Source organism: Salvelinus namaycush, chromosome 30 (assembly GCF_016432855.1).
Source record: "Salvelinus namaycush isolate Seneca chromosome 30, SaNama_1.0, whole genome shotgun sequence".
Taxonomy (NCBI): domain Eukaryota; kingdom Metazoa; phylum Chordata; class Actinopteri; order Salmoniformes; family Salmonidae; genus Salvelinus; species Salvelinus namaycush.
The window spans coordinates 28,724,471-28,739,974 of record NC_052336.1 but is presented as its reverse complement, the minus strand read 5'-3'; the positions used below and the strand labels follow the sequence as shown (position 1 = coordinate 28,739,974).

The window sequence follows — 15,504 nt, the reverse complement described above, 5'->3', positions numbered from 1 at the left end:
GAATGGGGCCCTGGGCCCGGTCGGTATTCGGCCATGATTTTCTACAAGTTTTGATAACTGGCTAGACTAACTTACCAATCTAAAAATTGTTTGCAGGAATGGCTAATTGAGTGACTGTCAGTGACTGACAAAACAAGAGAAAAGCTGCCGATGCACAACCAAATTTCAAACTTGCACCTTGTGTATTCTACTATTCTAACTCTCAACAGTAAGTTGAGAACCCGACTGAGTTTTTAAAAAATATGGGGGGCCCTAAGCGACCACTTGTATCGCTTATGCCTGGAACAGTCCCTGTTTATAGGATATACTTAGAAATGATTTGCTGTTTTGCACAGCGCTTTCAATTGTACAGTATTTTGTACAACTATTTGTATGGACATTTTATGCCAAGAAAATGGAGTTACCTGGACTACTTAGAGTTTTTATTGAAAAGGGTTGAAATTTCGTGCATAATTTATACGAATTTGTTAATTCAATGTATTGTGTGTGTATATATATGTGTTAATATTTCACTACGTTTTTTATTTCAATGTATTGTGTGTATATCTGTTAATATTTCACTATGTTTTGTACAAATACCAAATAAAATGTAACAGTTACATGGTATAACTTCTGTTACAAAGTGAAAATTGACAACAACAAAAAACATGAAATATATAGACAGGTTTATGTTAGTAGAGAGCCATAATTGATAAGTAAGTCACATTGCATTAATTAATAAATAACCATGTTTTTTTATTGAATCACAAATAACTTAAGACTAGTACAGTGACCTTGAGAATCAGTTCTCCAAGCTCTGGAGAGAACATCGACGATCCACTCCACACACCTGCTCTGATGCAAAAGAGACTGTACACAAAATACTCATTTTCAAGTAGTTACAAATTGTCTAGAAAAGTCATCAAAATGTTGCAAGGTAATCAAGTATCTACACTGTTATGTTACATATATATATTTTACATAGCATAGAATGATACACATTCATTGAGTTTTAAGAACACGTGAATTTCTACAGCAATATCCATTTCACCATCCAAACCTCTCAAAGCGAGCAGGGTTTTCACAAGTGGATATACAGACTGACAAACGCATACATATCCGTGTTTTTTTGTGCTTGCATTTACTATGACAAGAGACCCCCCTCCAAGCGTACAGACACACATTTGATTTGATTTGTAAATGAACAAAGACTGTACCAGCTCCCCAAAAATTATTCACAAAATCTTTCACTTGCTGTACATCTCTTGGCAGTGCTGAAAAACTTTAAAGAACTGACCTTAAGGCTTGGCTTCAATTTTGAGTTCAAAATGAATGTTGCATAGGATTGATGACTAGGAACACCCAAACATTGAAAGATAATGGAAGCGATGCTGGGAACAAATAACTATCGGACCAAAAAAACACACTTCCCCTCCTGGGATGAAGGTTCGGAGGAAATGGGACAATATACACATTTCGGAAGCCAAGAAAACAATCTATTACGTTTTGACCTGAAGCCATAACCATTCTAAATCTTTAACTTCTCTCATTTGTACCTTTAAACATGAGCTCAAGTAAAATGACTTTAAACAAAGCAGGATATACACACCGTTACATATTCACTCAACATTTTGTCATGACAATAATAATCATTACACATCACATAATCAAAACAGACGACAAGCATGGCAAAGGCGCAAAGGGGTGTATAGAAGGTAGATGAGGTATAGAGATGAGAACAATTCCTTAATAATCGTTTCCCCCATATTCATTACATATCCATTACAAAATGATTATTTACTTTGAGCACCAACCAAATGCACTTTTCTATCTCACAGGTCGTCCTTAATAAGTTATATCCAAACTTTTACAAACTCCTCAGCATTGGGAGTAATACAATTAATTACATGTAATTAAAGCCCAAGTCCCTTTCCCTAATCAAGCCCTAATAACCTCTTAATAACATGGCATTGGTGTTTGATATGACGATAGTTCTACAAGCCCACCTGCCTAGGCACAACGCAAAGAGAGTGTCGACTTAAAGCCCTGTAAGTTTACAGCCAAAAAGACAAAATAAAAAAGTAGCCTATACACATAGTCTGTTACAGAAAAAGTAAGGCATCTTTTTACGTTCAGTCCAGCACCAAAGTAGAGACTTTCGTCTGGAGAAGAAGCTTATGCTACGGCGACCCGTTTGGGACAAAAGGAGTCACATGTAGGGGCAGGTGAATGGTGATGGGTGTGTGTGTCACTGGGGGCATTGAGGAGCCAGTGAATTTGGTCTCTGTGGCGATGACGAAGATGACACCTCCAGCACCATGCTCCAGAGGAGAGGGCCTGTAGCTCAATCTGTAGCCCAGTTCGGAGCACTGCAGCTGGGGAAGAGCCGCGAGGAGCCTGGCTTGTTGATGTGGTGGTTTGGGCTCAAAGACACAGTCTCTTTTCTTAAATAAGGAGACCATGGTACCGATGCTGATAAGGAAAATAACGAAGAGGAAGATGATGCTCCATGCACAGTGTAAAACTCTGGTGTATGTCAGTTGTTTGTCTAAACGGTACATGAGAATTAGCTGGAGAGCGGTTGGCCATGACGGTGCAAAAAAATAGAACATCGCAGCGGCCGCTTTCTGTTTCACTCCTTTATTTGTTGTTCAGTTCTTCTCTTGTTCTGGGTTGCCTGCACCCAAAGTGTTCCTGATATGACAATCAAAGTGGCCTGATTTCTGTGGCGTGAGCTTGAAAAACACGCATTCGAAAGAAATGTTGCATTGGGCTGAACATAAAAACATAAAAACTTTAACTGAATGCATTTTCTGTCTTCTTGGGAAGGAGGAGTCGTCGGATCACAATGATGACTCCAGCGATGAGTCCAGGATGTCATGTTGGTGACTGTTGGTATTGGAGTCGCTGTCGTATCTCCGAGGGCTGGAGGAAGTGGCTGCTTCCTTCAGCCTCATTAGCATACTCATCTGAGGACAGAGACGCCCGGGGTCAAAGGTTAGCGTGAGTGTGACCGCGTGTGTGTGTCTGTGTTGTCTCATGGATCTGCAGTGCCTGCTCGTGTGTGCGCTGTGTGTGCACCTGACCTGTTTTGAGCGTTTGTGTGTGTGCACGCGCGCTTCGTCTCACCAGTGGGTCTGCGTCACTGTCACTCTGCGACGGCTCCTTCCTGATGCCCTCCCTGGGGGCGGAGTGGCCGTCGAAGCCCACATCTTCTGGGCGGAGCTGCAGCAGCGGGGGCCAATCAGCAGGTGTGGGCGTGGCTGACCAGGGGTAGCTGTCAATCACCCAGCGTGCTGGGTCCTCCCACGCTGACCTACGGCCGTACAGCTACAGAGACGGAGACAGATGGAGGGGAGAGAGCATTGTAAGTATCAATGTAGAGGTATGATAATAATATGTTAACACAGTGAGTGTGTGTGCGTATTATTTTTTGTTGTTTTTGTGACCGATATGTTTTTGTGTGCCTGTGTGAATGCATATGCATGTGTTTCACATCTGTTGCATGGCTTTATGTACTTATAGCCTACCTGCAGTCCCTCTCTGATTGCCTCCAGCATGTAGGGGATGATGGAGTAGTTCCAGAGGTCCGTGAACCACACCCTGGAGCCAGCCACGTCCATGGGACACGACAGGAAGAGGCGTGGCCCTGGGGAGGCAAAGGTCAAAGGTCAGATGGATATGAAATAGTGCCACTGTGCCTTTCCTTCCAATCCTCATTTGGAAAATGAGCTGAAGGCCAGATGAGGTCATGAATATTGAGAATACTGTGACCAAAGCACAATAACATGCATACAGATGTTTTCAGACCACACAATTTGCCTAAAGTCAAGATTAGTCCACATCCCACACCATCGGTTTGGTAAATCCAGCTATATGCCTTAAACCCCAAATTAATGGAAAATATAAGCGCCACAAATCTCAAAATGACTGTGATTATCTTTTCCATTTCTTTTGGATTGGGGCCTATAGCGGGTTTAAGACATCGTTGTGCTTTCTACCTACCGATGGTAACGTCAGAGGAGCTGTGTGCCTCTAGGAAGCGGTTGAGGTGGTGCCAGACGCGAGGGATCCAGTCGATGACCTTGACCAGCTCCAGGACGCGCTTGCGGCTGCCGATCTCCGTCTCGATCAGCTTCCTCCTCAGGTAGCGACCCAGGAAGCCCTTCACCGGCTCCAAGTGATTGGCACACAGCACCCATCTGATCCCATACGCAAACGAGAGAGAGGAGGAGTTCATTGTTAGTTACTCATTCATGAGTACAGCCAATGAAGACGCTCCATCTTTCCATTCTGAAGGAATGGAGAGGGCAATGGATCGCTGCCCAGTCTGTTGCTGCCACCTAGTGATGAATCATGCAAAGTGCATTTCAAATTCAATCATTTTACTGGGTTTCCTTTTAGTTACTATTGATCTTCAACTGGTATATCTAGTGTTATTACGGCTGTTGAGTTAGCCCACCTGAAGTTGTGGTGGAGTTGTAGGTTGGGCGCTGAGGATGTGGCCTGGCTCATAGTACCGATGATGTAGGGGCTGGGGACACACACACACAGAAAATCAACACATTTACAATAAACACAATTGTGTGTGTGCGTGTGTGTGTGTGTGTGTGTGTGTGTGTGTGTGTGTGTGTGTGTGTGTGTGTGTGCGTGCGTGTGTGCGTGTGCGTGTGCGTGTGTGTGTGTACTCACCAACATTGGTATTTGCAGTTGAACAGCCCGTTGAAGATCTCTCCCAGAGAGGAGACGTGGTGCAGGTTATCCAGTATGACCACTAGAGGGCTCTCTGCCTCTAGTCTGTCACCGCTGCACTGCTCAGCCAGGCCTGACAGGTACTGACGTAATTCCTAGAGAGAAAGAGAGAGAGAGAGAAAGAGATAGAAAGAAAGAGAACGAGAAAGAAAGAGAACGAGAAAGACCAAGAGAGAGAGAGAGAGAGGTTTACACATCAAGTCTTTTTTCAATGCACAAAAACCCTACTGAGTTGCTTTAACATAGACCCACTGTTGAGTTCTGCCTCAAGACACATGTCTAATATAACAGAAAAAAAAAAGCAAATTAATCGTCACACCACACAATGTATCATCTCGCCAGTCGGTGCCCCTTGCTGCGGCGAAGGTGCTTCGGGGGCATAGCTACGTACCTTGCTAGACTTGTGGTCCACGTTGAAGGTGACGACGGAGTGAGGGGTCAGGGGTCGGCCCTCCTGCAGGAGCAGGTGTCTTGCCAGATGGTTAGCCAGGTGTGTTTTACCGGTGCCGCTGGGGCCAGAGAGAATGACACGGCGGTGCTCCCTCAGCAGAGACACGTAGCGCTGCAGCATGGGCTTGGGGATCAGCGTGTCAAACGCCAGGCAGTCCACACTCTCACTGCTCACACCTAGAGAGGGAGAGAGAGGGAGGGAGCGAGAGGGAGACACTTACACAGAGAACACAATACACACCAGACTGTAAGGAGAGACACAGACATTTAGAGAAACACACACGCTCATACCTTTGAGCCTGATGTTGATGGTGTCGCTGTCTCCAACCAGGTAGCCGCAGGGCAGCAGCTCGGGGGTGTGAGCGACGCCGGTGTTGCTATGGCGATGCACATCCCCAATGTAGTATCCCTCCACACTGTCACAGGTCAGCCCCAGCTGGCTGACTGGGTCCACATGGGTGATGTACTCCTAAAGAGGCAGGAGGGCAAAGGTCAAGGGTTAGGTGATATGCAACTCTACTATGAATTTCTTGTGCCACCTATTTTGATATTGGAAAGATAAATAAAACGAATGAAACCTTTATGCGCGAATTAAGTCATTCAGTCAAAGTGTTTACCTTGAAGAGGCGGCGGACCACCCCATCCAAGACGTCCCACTTGGTTTTACCACTCACACCGATACAGCCAATCAGGAAGTGGCGAGCCCTGGCCTTCTGGGAGAGGTCCTCGTCCAGACTGACCACTATCTTCACGTGTCGTCCCTCTTTCCTCATCACTCCATCTCCCACTGTATCATCCAGCAACATGTCTGAGAGAAGAGAGGAAGAGGAGAGTGAGACTCACACGTACACCCATTCACAAAAAAAAACTATCAGGCAAACACACACTCAAAAGTCAATCATACCCAAACACAAATACAGACGTACACACACTTAAAAAAACGCATGCTCACACATTTACCCAACTGTACAGACACCCACATCAAAACATGTTGTTCTCACCCAGGCTGGTGGACTCGGTGAGGTTGATGCTGTGCTGGGACAGGCCAGGCCCTGGCGCAAGGATGTGTGTATGGTGAGGGGGCGAAGAGGAGATGGAGGCCTGGGAGGGGGCTCTGCTGCTCCCCGTACTCTCCAGCTTCAGACGGTCATTCTCTGCCTTCAGTTTCTCTATCTCCCCCTGAGAGAAAACACAGGAAGCCATAGCAACAGCAGGTCAACAAAACAGTGTGTGAGCGTGTGTGTGTGTGTGCATGCACGTACGATTCAGCGTGTGTGTGAGTGTTACCTGCATGTGGTTCATGGCCTCTCTGAGCTGGTCCAGTTGATGGGCCGAGCTGAGAGCCTCAAGGCGGATGTCCGTCAGCTTCATCTCCTTCTCCCTGAGCTCACTGCGGAGCTGCATCACGGTCTCTGCCTCACCGTCCAGACAGTCCGACAGCCTACACACAGATGCTCAATTGATACAACTTTTACATTTTCTCTCACACACACATACACACACACGCACGCGCGTGCACAAACACAAACACCACACCGTATACGTATACGTACAGTGAGTTGGAGTGCGAGTTCCTGAGCATGTGGCTGGAGGTTGTGGATCCGTTGTGGGGGAGTTTAGGGGAGGAGGGTAGGGAGGAGTCCGTCATCTCCTCTATGTCAGAGTGGGACGAGGCGGACTTGGGGGACTTCTTCTTGCTGAACGCCTGCTTGAAGGAGCTCCGCAACTGCAGGCGGGAGAGAGACAGAGAGGAGTGGAGGGTGAGTGTACGCGTGTGTGTGAGAGAGAGAGAGAGAGAGAGAGAGAGAGAGAAGTGTGAGGACACACTCCCAAAACAGGCGGGGAGCAAGGGAAATCAGAGGAAGGCAGCTGCGAGGGGAGTGCCTGAGTCAGTGAGAAACAGATGAAGGAAAGAGAGAAGAAGGGAAGGAGGAGCAATGGGAGCGGACTAGGGCTATAGGGAGGCCGTGACTTGAGCTTATGCTCCAAACACAAACACTAAGAGGTGTCCGTGTCAGTGAGTGTCAGGTGGTTATTGTGAATGTGTGTGTGTGTGTGTGTGTGGTCACATACATCCAGTCCACTAACCTGACCTACTGTGTGTGTATAAATATACAACGCACTGTAGACTGTAGAGAGAAATAACCGCACTGCAGTGAATAGGACTAGAAAAGAGCACCCAAGGCTGTCGTGGAGACTATCAGTTTCATTTACAGCTAGAAGGGTAACGTATGTTCGCTACACGATTACCAGGAAACGACTGCATTGTAATGGAGCCTTATGTTACGTTTTTGTTTCAGAGCAGACTCAAAGTCACACCGGGAAAGGAAGCAGGATAAAGAACACGACCGGAGGAGAAAGCAGAGGGATGATTGAGGACAGGAGAGGAAGGAGAGGGATTGCGTTAGTAACCTACAGAGTGCTGGGGGTTAGGTTAAGGTTAGCTCAATGTTAAGCTGCCTTTCTTTTTTTTTTTAAATCCACTCTTACCTCATAGACCTGCCACATGAAGCGATAGCACAGAGGAAGACAGAGAGAGAGAGAGAGAGAGACACAAAACAGCACAGGTTCAGTGGGGAGTGCGTGAGCGTGTTAGTGGTAGGGACATAGCCAGCGTACAGTGGAGGCTACAGAAAGTGCACTGTGGGAAAAGTGGAAAATGCTCGAAGGAATGTCAAAAGTCAAATCTTAGGAACCGGAGAGCGCAAATCTACACGTCTCGAACTTGTATCATTAGAATCTCTGAACAGGGTACGGAACGGAAGGCGATTCAAATAGAACGTGTCCACTCGAATAGGAACACAGCTGTTCTGCCACGTAAGATACTAAGGCCATTTGCTTCAACCCACACGGGTGCAGACTGATGTCCCTCGAACAGGGGGCTCATTTACAGTCCACTACCCTGCTCACCACGATACCTCACAGACAGACCGCATACACCCTACATACTACACTCTTCCACATACGGCTTATCCAATCGGCATATTATCAAAGGACCACCTGTTGTCTGTGCGAAAAAAAGCACATTCGAAATTCACGGGCTATCTGAAGATAGCTTATTAAATCACCAGATCCTAAAACGTGTCACGTGACTTTCGCTCGAAGGAAATGCATCTAGACAGCACGCCAGTCTACTCCTTCTCACAAAGTCCTTGGATTGGGACAGGAGTAGTGTATGATACACCTACACGCGTTCAAAGCTAAAGCCGGCGTACACAGGGTCACTTCAATGTCATTACCTCGGTGGGACAGAGGACAGGGACACAAATCACTGGGGTCTAGACGGGTTCAATAGCAGCCAACACCATAAAGCAATTAGAGCGGGGCTCAATTCAAATCCTGTCGGAAACCACACTCCTCTATTGGAATGCAATACAATTCCCGAAATGTTATTGGAATTGAGCCCACGTCTGGAGGGTTGACTAGGAGATAGATTTGCCACAACCGCCACAGCAGTGACACACTGGGTATGCAAAGCAGCTCTTACAGCGACAATCAGCTCGTCAAGATACTGTAGATGCAGGCAACAAAAAACAGAGTTTAGTAGTATCTTTCGAGAGTCTCAAGCCGGAGCCGTTTCCGTCGAGCAGCTCTGAAAGCGGTACACGTGCAATTACCTGAACGCGAAAGCTTTCAGGTTGATCACTATTTTGTCGCCTGCACACACCAACAGAAATGGCGCACAGCCTAAAAGCATCTACAGTAACCAAAGCACAAGTAGGAAGCACGGAATGCATACATCATCGTCTTCAACCTGTCCTCCTGTGCAAGACACGATCTGTCAGCAACAAGGAGCAAGAGGGAACACAACAAGAAACGGAGAAACATTAACTCCCTGTATCAACGGGGAATTGAAAATTGTTCGAACGTGTTCTACGGTTTCTCTATTTCACAGAACCTCTACAACTTGTAGATCTAGGTAACACACCAAATTACACACTATTCCCTATACAGTACACTAGTTTTGAACAGGAACTTGAGTCTACAAGGAAAGCTAATTGCATTGCATTCACCTTGGCCCCTGTGCAAGACGCCTGAGAAAGAGACCCCAGAGTGTGAATTACAAACACACAAACACACAAATACACAAATACATATATATAGAGAGAGAGATGACACAAGTGGGACAGAGACAAACCTACATACCAGTTGTTAGATTTCATTTGGAATAAGATATGTTTGTGTGTGTTAGTGAGCGATCACGACCGTACTCAGTTCCTGTGCGAGTGTGCGCTTGAATGCGACTGTACATACCCAGTTCTTCTTGTTCTTCTTTTTGTTCTTAGCGTCGGCGTCCATGTTGGATCCCACACTGGAGTGGCTGGTTGCACTGGCAATGCTGCTGACGCTGTCTGACGAGTGCTGTCTCCTCATCCGTAAGTCTGGCTGCTGCTGCAGGGGGCTGCCATTACTACCACCACCTGAGAAAGAGGGGGGGGGACAGACAAAGAGAGAGAATTTTTTTAAGACACAGAAATAATACAGTATCACAGCATTGTGGGAAGTCTTTTAACGTCACATTTTCCCTCGCCAGGTGTAAGCTTCAAGGTAGACTCAGCGAGTCTGGTGAGGCGCGGGTGATTTTATTTGGCCCCCCCCAAGTTTTCTGAGCCAGTTTGAGACATAACAGGTCACTGCACCTGTACATAGCCCATCTGTAAACAGCCCATCTATCTACCTACCTCATCCCCATACTGTATATATTTATCTTGCTCCTTTGCACCCCAGTATCTCTACTTGCACATTCATCTTCTGCACATCTACCATTCCAGTGTTTAATTGCTTAATTGTAATTACTTCGCCACCATGGCCTATTTATTGCCTTACCTCCCTTATCCTACCTTATTTGCACACACTGTATATAGACTTTTTGTTTTCTTTTGTTCTACTGTATTATTGACTATGTTTTGTTTATTCCATGTGTAACTCTGTGTTGTTGTATGTGTCGAATTGCTTTGCTTTATCTTGGCCAGGTCGCAGTTGCAAATGAGAACTTGTTCTCAACTAGCCTACCTGGTTAAATAAAGGTGAAATAAATCAAAAATAATAACAGACTGTACAAATACAGTACCGGCAAATCGTCTGCAAGGGATTTTCATTTTGGAAATCTTTTCCAAACTATTCCCACATATAATAGAGAGATATATGTGGTCGTATTCAAATGTAAGCTAGGTTTGACAAGTCAAATGTGATATGTTTGTGCTTCTTGCAGTCAATTTACAGTCTACAAATGATTTGTAATTATGTTCCAGCCCCCTGACCATCCCCCTCAAGAACAAAAATAGGCCAAGGCTGAATGTAGTTGATTTCCGCAACAACTAAGGGCGTTGAAGTGCGAGGCTCAACTTATCAGCTGTTTTGGTCCCGTAGAAGTCTTGCATCTCGCTCATCGTAATACACAAAAGTATGTGGACACCTGCTCGTCGAACATCTCATTCCATAATCATGGGCATTAATATGAAGTTGGTCCCCCCTTTGCTGCTATAACAGCCTCCACTCTTCTGGGAAGGCTTTCCACTAGATGTTGGAACATTGCTGTGGGGACTTGCTTCCATTCGGCCACAAGAACATTAGTGAGGTCGGGCACTGATGTTGGACGATTAGGCCTGGCTCGCAGTCGGCGTTCCAATTCATCCCAAAGGTGTTCGATGAGGTTGAGGTCAGGGCTCTGTGCAGGCCAGTTAAACTCTTCCACACCGATCTCGACAAACCATTTCTGTATGGACCTCGCTTTGTGCACGGGGGTATGGTCATCCTGAAATAGGAAAGGGCCTTCCCAAAACTGTTGCCACAAAGTTGGAGGCACAGAATCGTCTAGAATGTCATTGTATGCTGTAGTGTTAAGATTTCCCTTCACTGGAACTAAGGGAACTAGCCCGAACCATGAAAAACAGCCCCAAACCATTATTCCTCTTCCACCAAACTTTACAGTTGGCACTATGCATTCAGGCAGGTAGTGTTTTCCTGGCATCCGCCAAACCCAGATTCATCCGTCGGACTGACAGATGACGAAGCGTGACTCATCACTCCAGAAAACACGTTTCTCTGCTCCAGAGTCCAATGGCAGTGCACTTTACACCACTCCAGCCGACGCTTGGCACTGAGCATGGTGAGCTTAGGTTTGTGTGGCTGCTCGGCCACGGAAACCCAAAACATCCCGATGGTGCCGACAGAGATGGTCGCCTCGCTTCGAGCTCTTAGGAAACTATGCAGTATTTCGTTTTTTTATGTGACAAATAAATGGGATTTGATTTCATGATCTCCCGACGAACAGTTCTTGTGCTGATGAGTTGGGGAACTCGGTAGTGAGGACGAACGGTAGTGAGGACGGATGATTTTTACAGCTTGTGTGGCATACCACTTCTCTGTTGAGCCGTTGTTGCTCCTAAACGTTTCCACTTCACAATAACAGCACGTACAGTTGATCGTGGAAGCTTTAATAGGGAAGCAAGTTTACGAACTGACTTGTTGGAAAGGTGGCATTTTATGTTACCTTTATTTAACTAGGCAAGCCAGTTAAGAACAAATTCTTATTTTCATCCTACGACGGTGCCATGTTGAAAGTCACTGAGCTCTTCAGTACAGACCATTCTACTGCCAATGTTTGTCTATGGAGATTGCATGGCGGTGTGCTCAATTTTATACACCGGTCAGCAGCGGGTGTGGCTGAAATAGCCAAATCCACTCATTTGAAGGGGTGTCCACATACCTTTGTATATATAGTGCATCTGCGGTGCTGCTCGTGGAAATTTCTCGGAGTCTACTGTACCTCTAAGGGACTGTTTGAGGTTGTTGGAGATATTGCTATGGTTTTGGTTCGGTTCCGCTTACCTGTCCTGTTCTGTTTCCAGGTGAGTTCAGGGGTGTTGATGACTCCGTTGATGGCGGCCTGGGCCACGTTGTTCTGCTTCTTCAGCAGCTCGATGTTCTTCCTCAGCTCGTTCAGCTCACAGTCCTTCAAGGAAAACACATACGTTCACCCATCTAAAAATCCATATACATGATCGTATTTTCATATTCTGGTTACCCTTGGGCCGAGACGAACATAACTCAACTGTGCCTTAAATGATGCAACGTTGTGCTATGAAAATGCCTCACCTTGTGCTCAGCGGTCATACTGAGGCTCTTCAGTCTGATGGTCATGTTACCCAGGCTCTGTTCAAACGCTGCCACCAGGTGAGCCTGCACAGGGAAGTAACACAGGTTAGAATAACGTCAAAGAGGTTATATTAGAGTTCAGCTTAGCTTGAACGGCCAAAGATCCTTATTGTCAAAGCATGAGAGTGATGAGAGCAACAGTAGCTGTGCTCCCAGATGACCTGCTCCAAGGACAGAACTAGCAGCAGATGAGACAAGAGCAACTGGCAGGAATCCAAGACGAGTTACCGAATCACAACAGTTCTCTCATCTCAAAGCCAACAGCTAATTTAGCGCATCGATTAGCCTACATTCCAATTAAAAACTAGAAGGCAAAGCAAAAAGCGAAAAACAGCAAACGCTACCTATCACGATAACCAACCCTGTTCGATTCACAACTTCTAAAAAGTCTCAAAAAGGCGGCACCAGATATCTTCTAAATCTGGCTTAAATCCTCTCACGCCTTTGCGATAGATGTGTCCACACTACAGCTTTGGCCGACGGGGTACCCAGTCCCCCATCGGAGGGGCTGAGCCGGATGGCTACTCCTGCTGAAAGGGTAGCGGTTCAGGGGGAGCCAGATGCCCTCTGTGCCCGCTCTGGGGTAGGGTCTGCTTGACGTCATAGCTAGGGAGGCTGGATGCTAACAATGCTAAAGCTACAGCATTGACTGTGTGGCTGTTAGAGTACCTCTTTTCCCCTACACACACACACTAACCATGTCTATTCTCTCCAGTGTCTCAGAGCTAAGACGGAGTGTCTGGGAGTGTGGAGTGTGGAGGGTTGAAGGGGAATGCGAGGGACGGAGAGACAGTGAGGAGACAGAGAGAGGCGGTATCTGGTTGACTCCTCCTAATTGTGATAAAAAGAGAGGCAGAGGCAGAGACCTTGAGCAACTATGAGTTGAGATACTGCACCCGAACATAGAATACAAGACTGGCTTTGAGCTGTGTGAGAAAAGCTCTCATCGAACGTATATTGACAGTTAACACAGCCACAATGGCTTCCCCTTGAAACCCAATCACACTGGTCCATTTTATACCACAACCCACACACAGTACCAAACCAATATAATCATCATCTACTACAAATAGTCAGCTAGCTTGGGGTTTCTTAAACAATGGGTTGGGATCTAAACTGGGCCCTGGGCATGTTAGAGGCCAGTAATGAGAATACATCTAATTATATTGGTGATTTGGGAAAAAGTCAGAAAAACAGGTTGCACTCTTTTCCTTGCCTCACGCTCTTCTCTTATCAAGTGATAATGCTCTCATTATTCTCAATTTAATCTTGTCTTTACTACGATTTCGAATAAGCTATTATCAAATGGGCAGGGGGGAAAAAATACATTTCCTCCTTATGTACTCGAATGGTGGCTGCGCTTTCCCACAGTGTCAATCATGCTGGGTAGACTACTCAGGTTTTACATCAGAGAAAGGTGCGTAATATTAGCAGCGGAAAAATAAACATAGCAGCAGTAGAAAGCTGTGATCCTCCTCTTTTTAGTGGTAACCATCATATTCTGTAGCTTAAAAGGTAATGTGGCAGCCTATTAACTATGAAAATCAAACAAAATGCCTTATTACTAGGCTATTCAAAATCAAATACAAATACACCATAATTGTAGGCTAACTCTACTCTATAAGCAACCCTGCACGATCAATCAATGAACCAACAGCATCGCCTAGGCCTACACGTTCTCTCCCAGACTCATGGATACAACATTTGGAGCATAGCACAAGGTAACCAGTCCATCCAGTATGCATAATAACACAGTCCACACTCAAAGTAGACTACTAGAATTTGTTTAATTTTGGAGTAGACCAATTATGTACCAAAGACATCTAAAATATGTTTAAAAATTTTATAATTTACTAGAATTTTCTGGCCGTGCGTAATATGTGGTGGGCTATTAGGCTATGTGTTGTACATGCGACATCTTAAATGCATTGAAATAATCATCACCTTAGAAAGCGCTGTCGATTTCCTTGTGTTAACCCTCGCAAGGCTGCCGGACCAGACGGCATCGCTAGCCACGTCCTCAGAGCACGCGCAGACCAGCTGGCTGGTGTGTTTACGGACATATTTAATCGCTCCCTATCCCAGTCTGCTGTCCCCACATGCTTCAAGACGGCCACCATTGTTCCTGTACCCAAGAAGGCAAAGGTAACTGAACTAAATGACTAACGCCCCATTGCACTCACTTCTGTCATCATGAAGTGCTTTGAAAGATTAGTCAAGGATCATATCACCTCCACCTTACCTGCCACCCTAGACCCAATTCAGTTTGCATACCGCCCCAACAGGTCGACAGACGATGCAATCGCCATCACACAGCACACTACCCTATCCCATCTGGACAAGAGGAATAAATATGTATGTAAGAATGCTGTTCATTGACTATAGCTCAGCATTCAACACCATAGTACCCTCCAAGCTCATCATTAAGCTGGAGACCCTGGGTCTCAACCCCGCCCTGTGCAATTAGGTCCTGGACTTTGACGGCCGCCCCCAGGTGGTGAAAGTAGGAAACAACATCTCCACTTTGCTGATCCTCAACACTGGGGCCCCACAAAGGTGCGTGCTCAGCCCATTCCTGTACTCCCTGTTCACCCATGACTGCGTGGCCATGCACGCCTCCAACTCAATCATCAAGTTTGCAGACGACACAACAGTAGTGGGCTTGATTACCAACAACGACGAGACAGCCTACAGGGAGGGGGTGAGGGCAAACAATCTCTCACTCAACGTCAATGTAACAAAGGAGATGACCGTGGACTTCAGGAAACAGCAGAGGGAGCACCCCCCTATCCACATCGATGGGACAGTAGTGGAGAAGGTGGAAAGTTTTAAGGCGTCCACATCATAGACAAATGGTCCACCCACACAGATAGTGTGGTGAAGAAGGCGCAATAGCGCCTCTTTAACTTCAGGAGGCTGAAGAAATGTGGCTTGTCACCTAAAACCCTCACAAACTTTTACAGATGCACAATTGAGAGCATCCCGTCGGGCCGTATCACCGCCTGGTATGGCAACTGCACCGCCCTCAACCGCAAGGCTCTCCAGAGGGTGGTGCGGTCTGCACAACGCATCACCGGGGGCAAACTACCTGCCCTCCAGGACACCTACAGCACCCGATGTCACAGGAAGGCCAAATAGATCATCAAGGACAACAAACACCCGAGT

At 46.3% G+C, this 15,504-nt stretch overlaps 1 protein-coding gene across 1 annotated transcript in view; it reads right to left on the bottom strand.

The window, feature by feature from the left end:
- Positions 1-714: 714 nt before the first annotated feature.
- LOC120025000 (neuron navigator 2-like) overlaps positions 715-15,504 on the bottom strand; it is a 67,681-nt gene continuing 52,891 nt past the window's right edge. The window contains exons 19-33 of the mRNA XM_038969413.1: positions 12,280-12,363; positions 12,013-12,136; positions 9,436-9,602; positions 6,735-6,907; positions 6,469-6,622; positions 6,183-6,360; positions 5,799-5,989; positions 5,473-5,650; positions 5,123-5,358; positions 4,672-4,826; positions 4,442-4,513; positions 3,985-4,181; positions 3,510-3,628; positions 3,109-3,309; positions 715-2,948 (exon numbers count right to left, since the gene is read on the bottom strand). Of these exons, the coding sequence (XP_038825341.1) occupies positions 2,823-2,948; positions 3,109-3,309; positions 3,510-3,628; positions 3,985-4,181; positions 4,442-4,513; positions 4,672-4,826; positions 5,123-5,358; positions 5,473-5,650; positions 5,799-5,989; positions 6,183-6,360; positions 6,469-6,622; positions 6,735-6,907; positions 9,436-9,602; positions 12,013-12,136; positions 12,280-12,363 (2,355 nt within the window). The 3' untranslated portion in view covers positions 715-2,822. The remainder of the gene's footprint in view (positions 2,949-3,108; positions 3,310-3,509; positions 3,629-3,984; positions 4,182-4,441; positions 4,514-4,671; positions 4,827-5,122; positions 5,359-5,472; positions 5,651-5,798; positions 5,990-6,182; positions 6,361-6,468; positions 6,623-6,734; positions 6,908-9,435; positions 9,603-12,012; positions 12,137-12,279; positions 12,364-15,504) is intronic.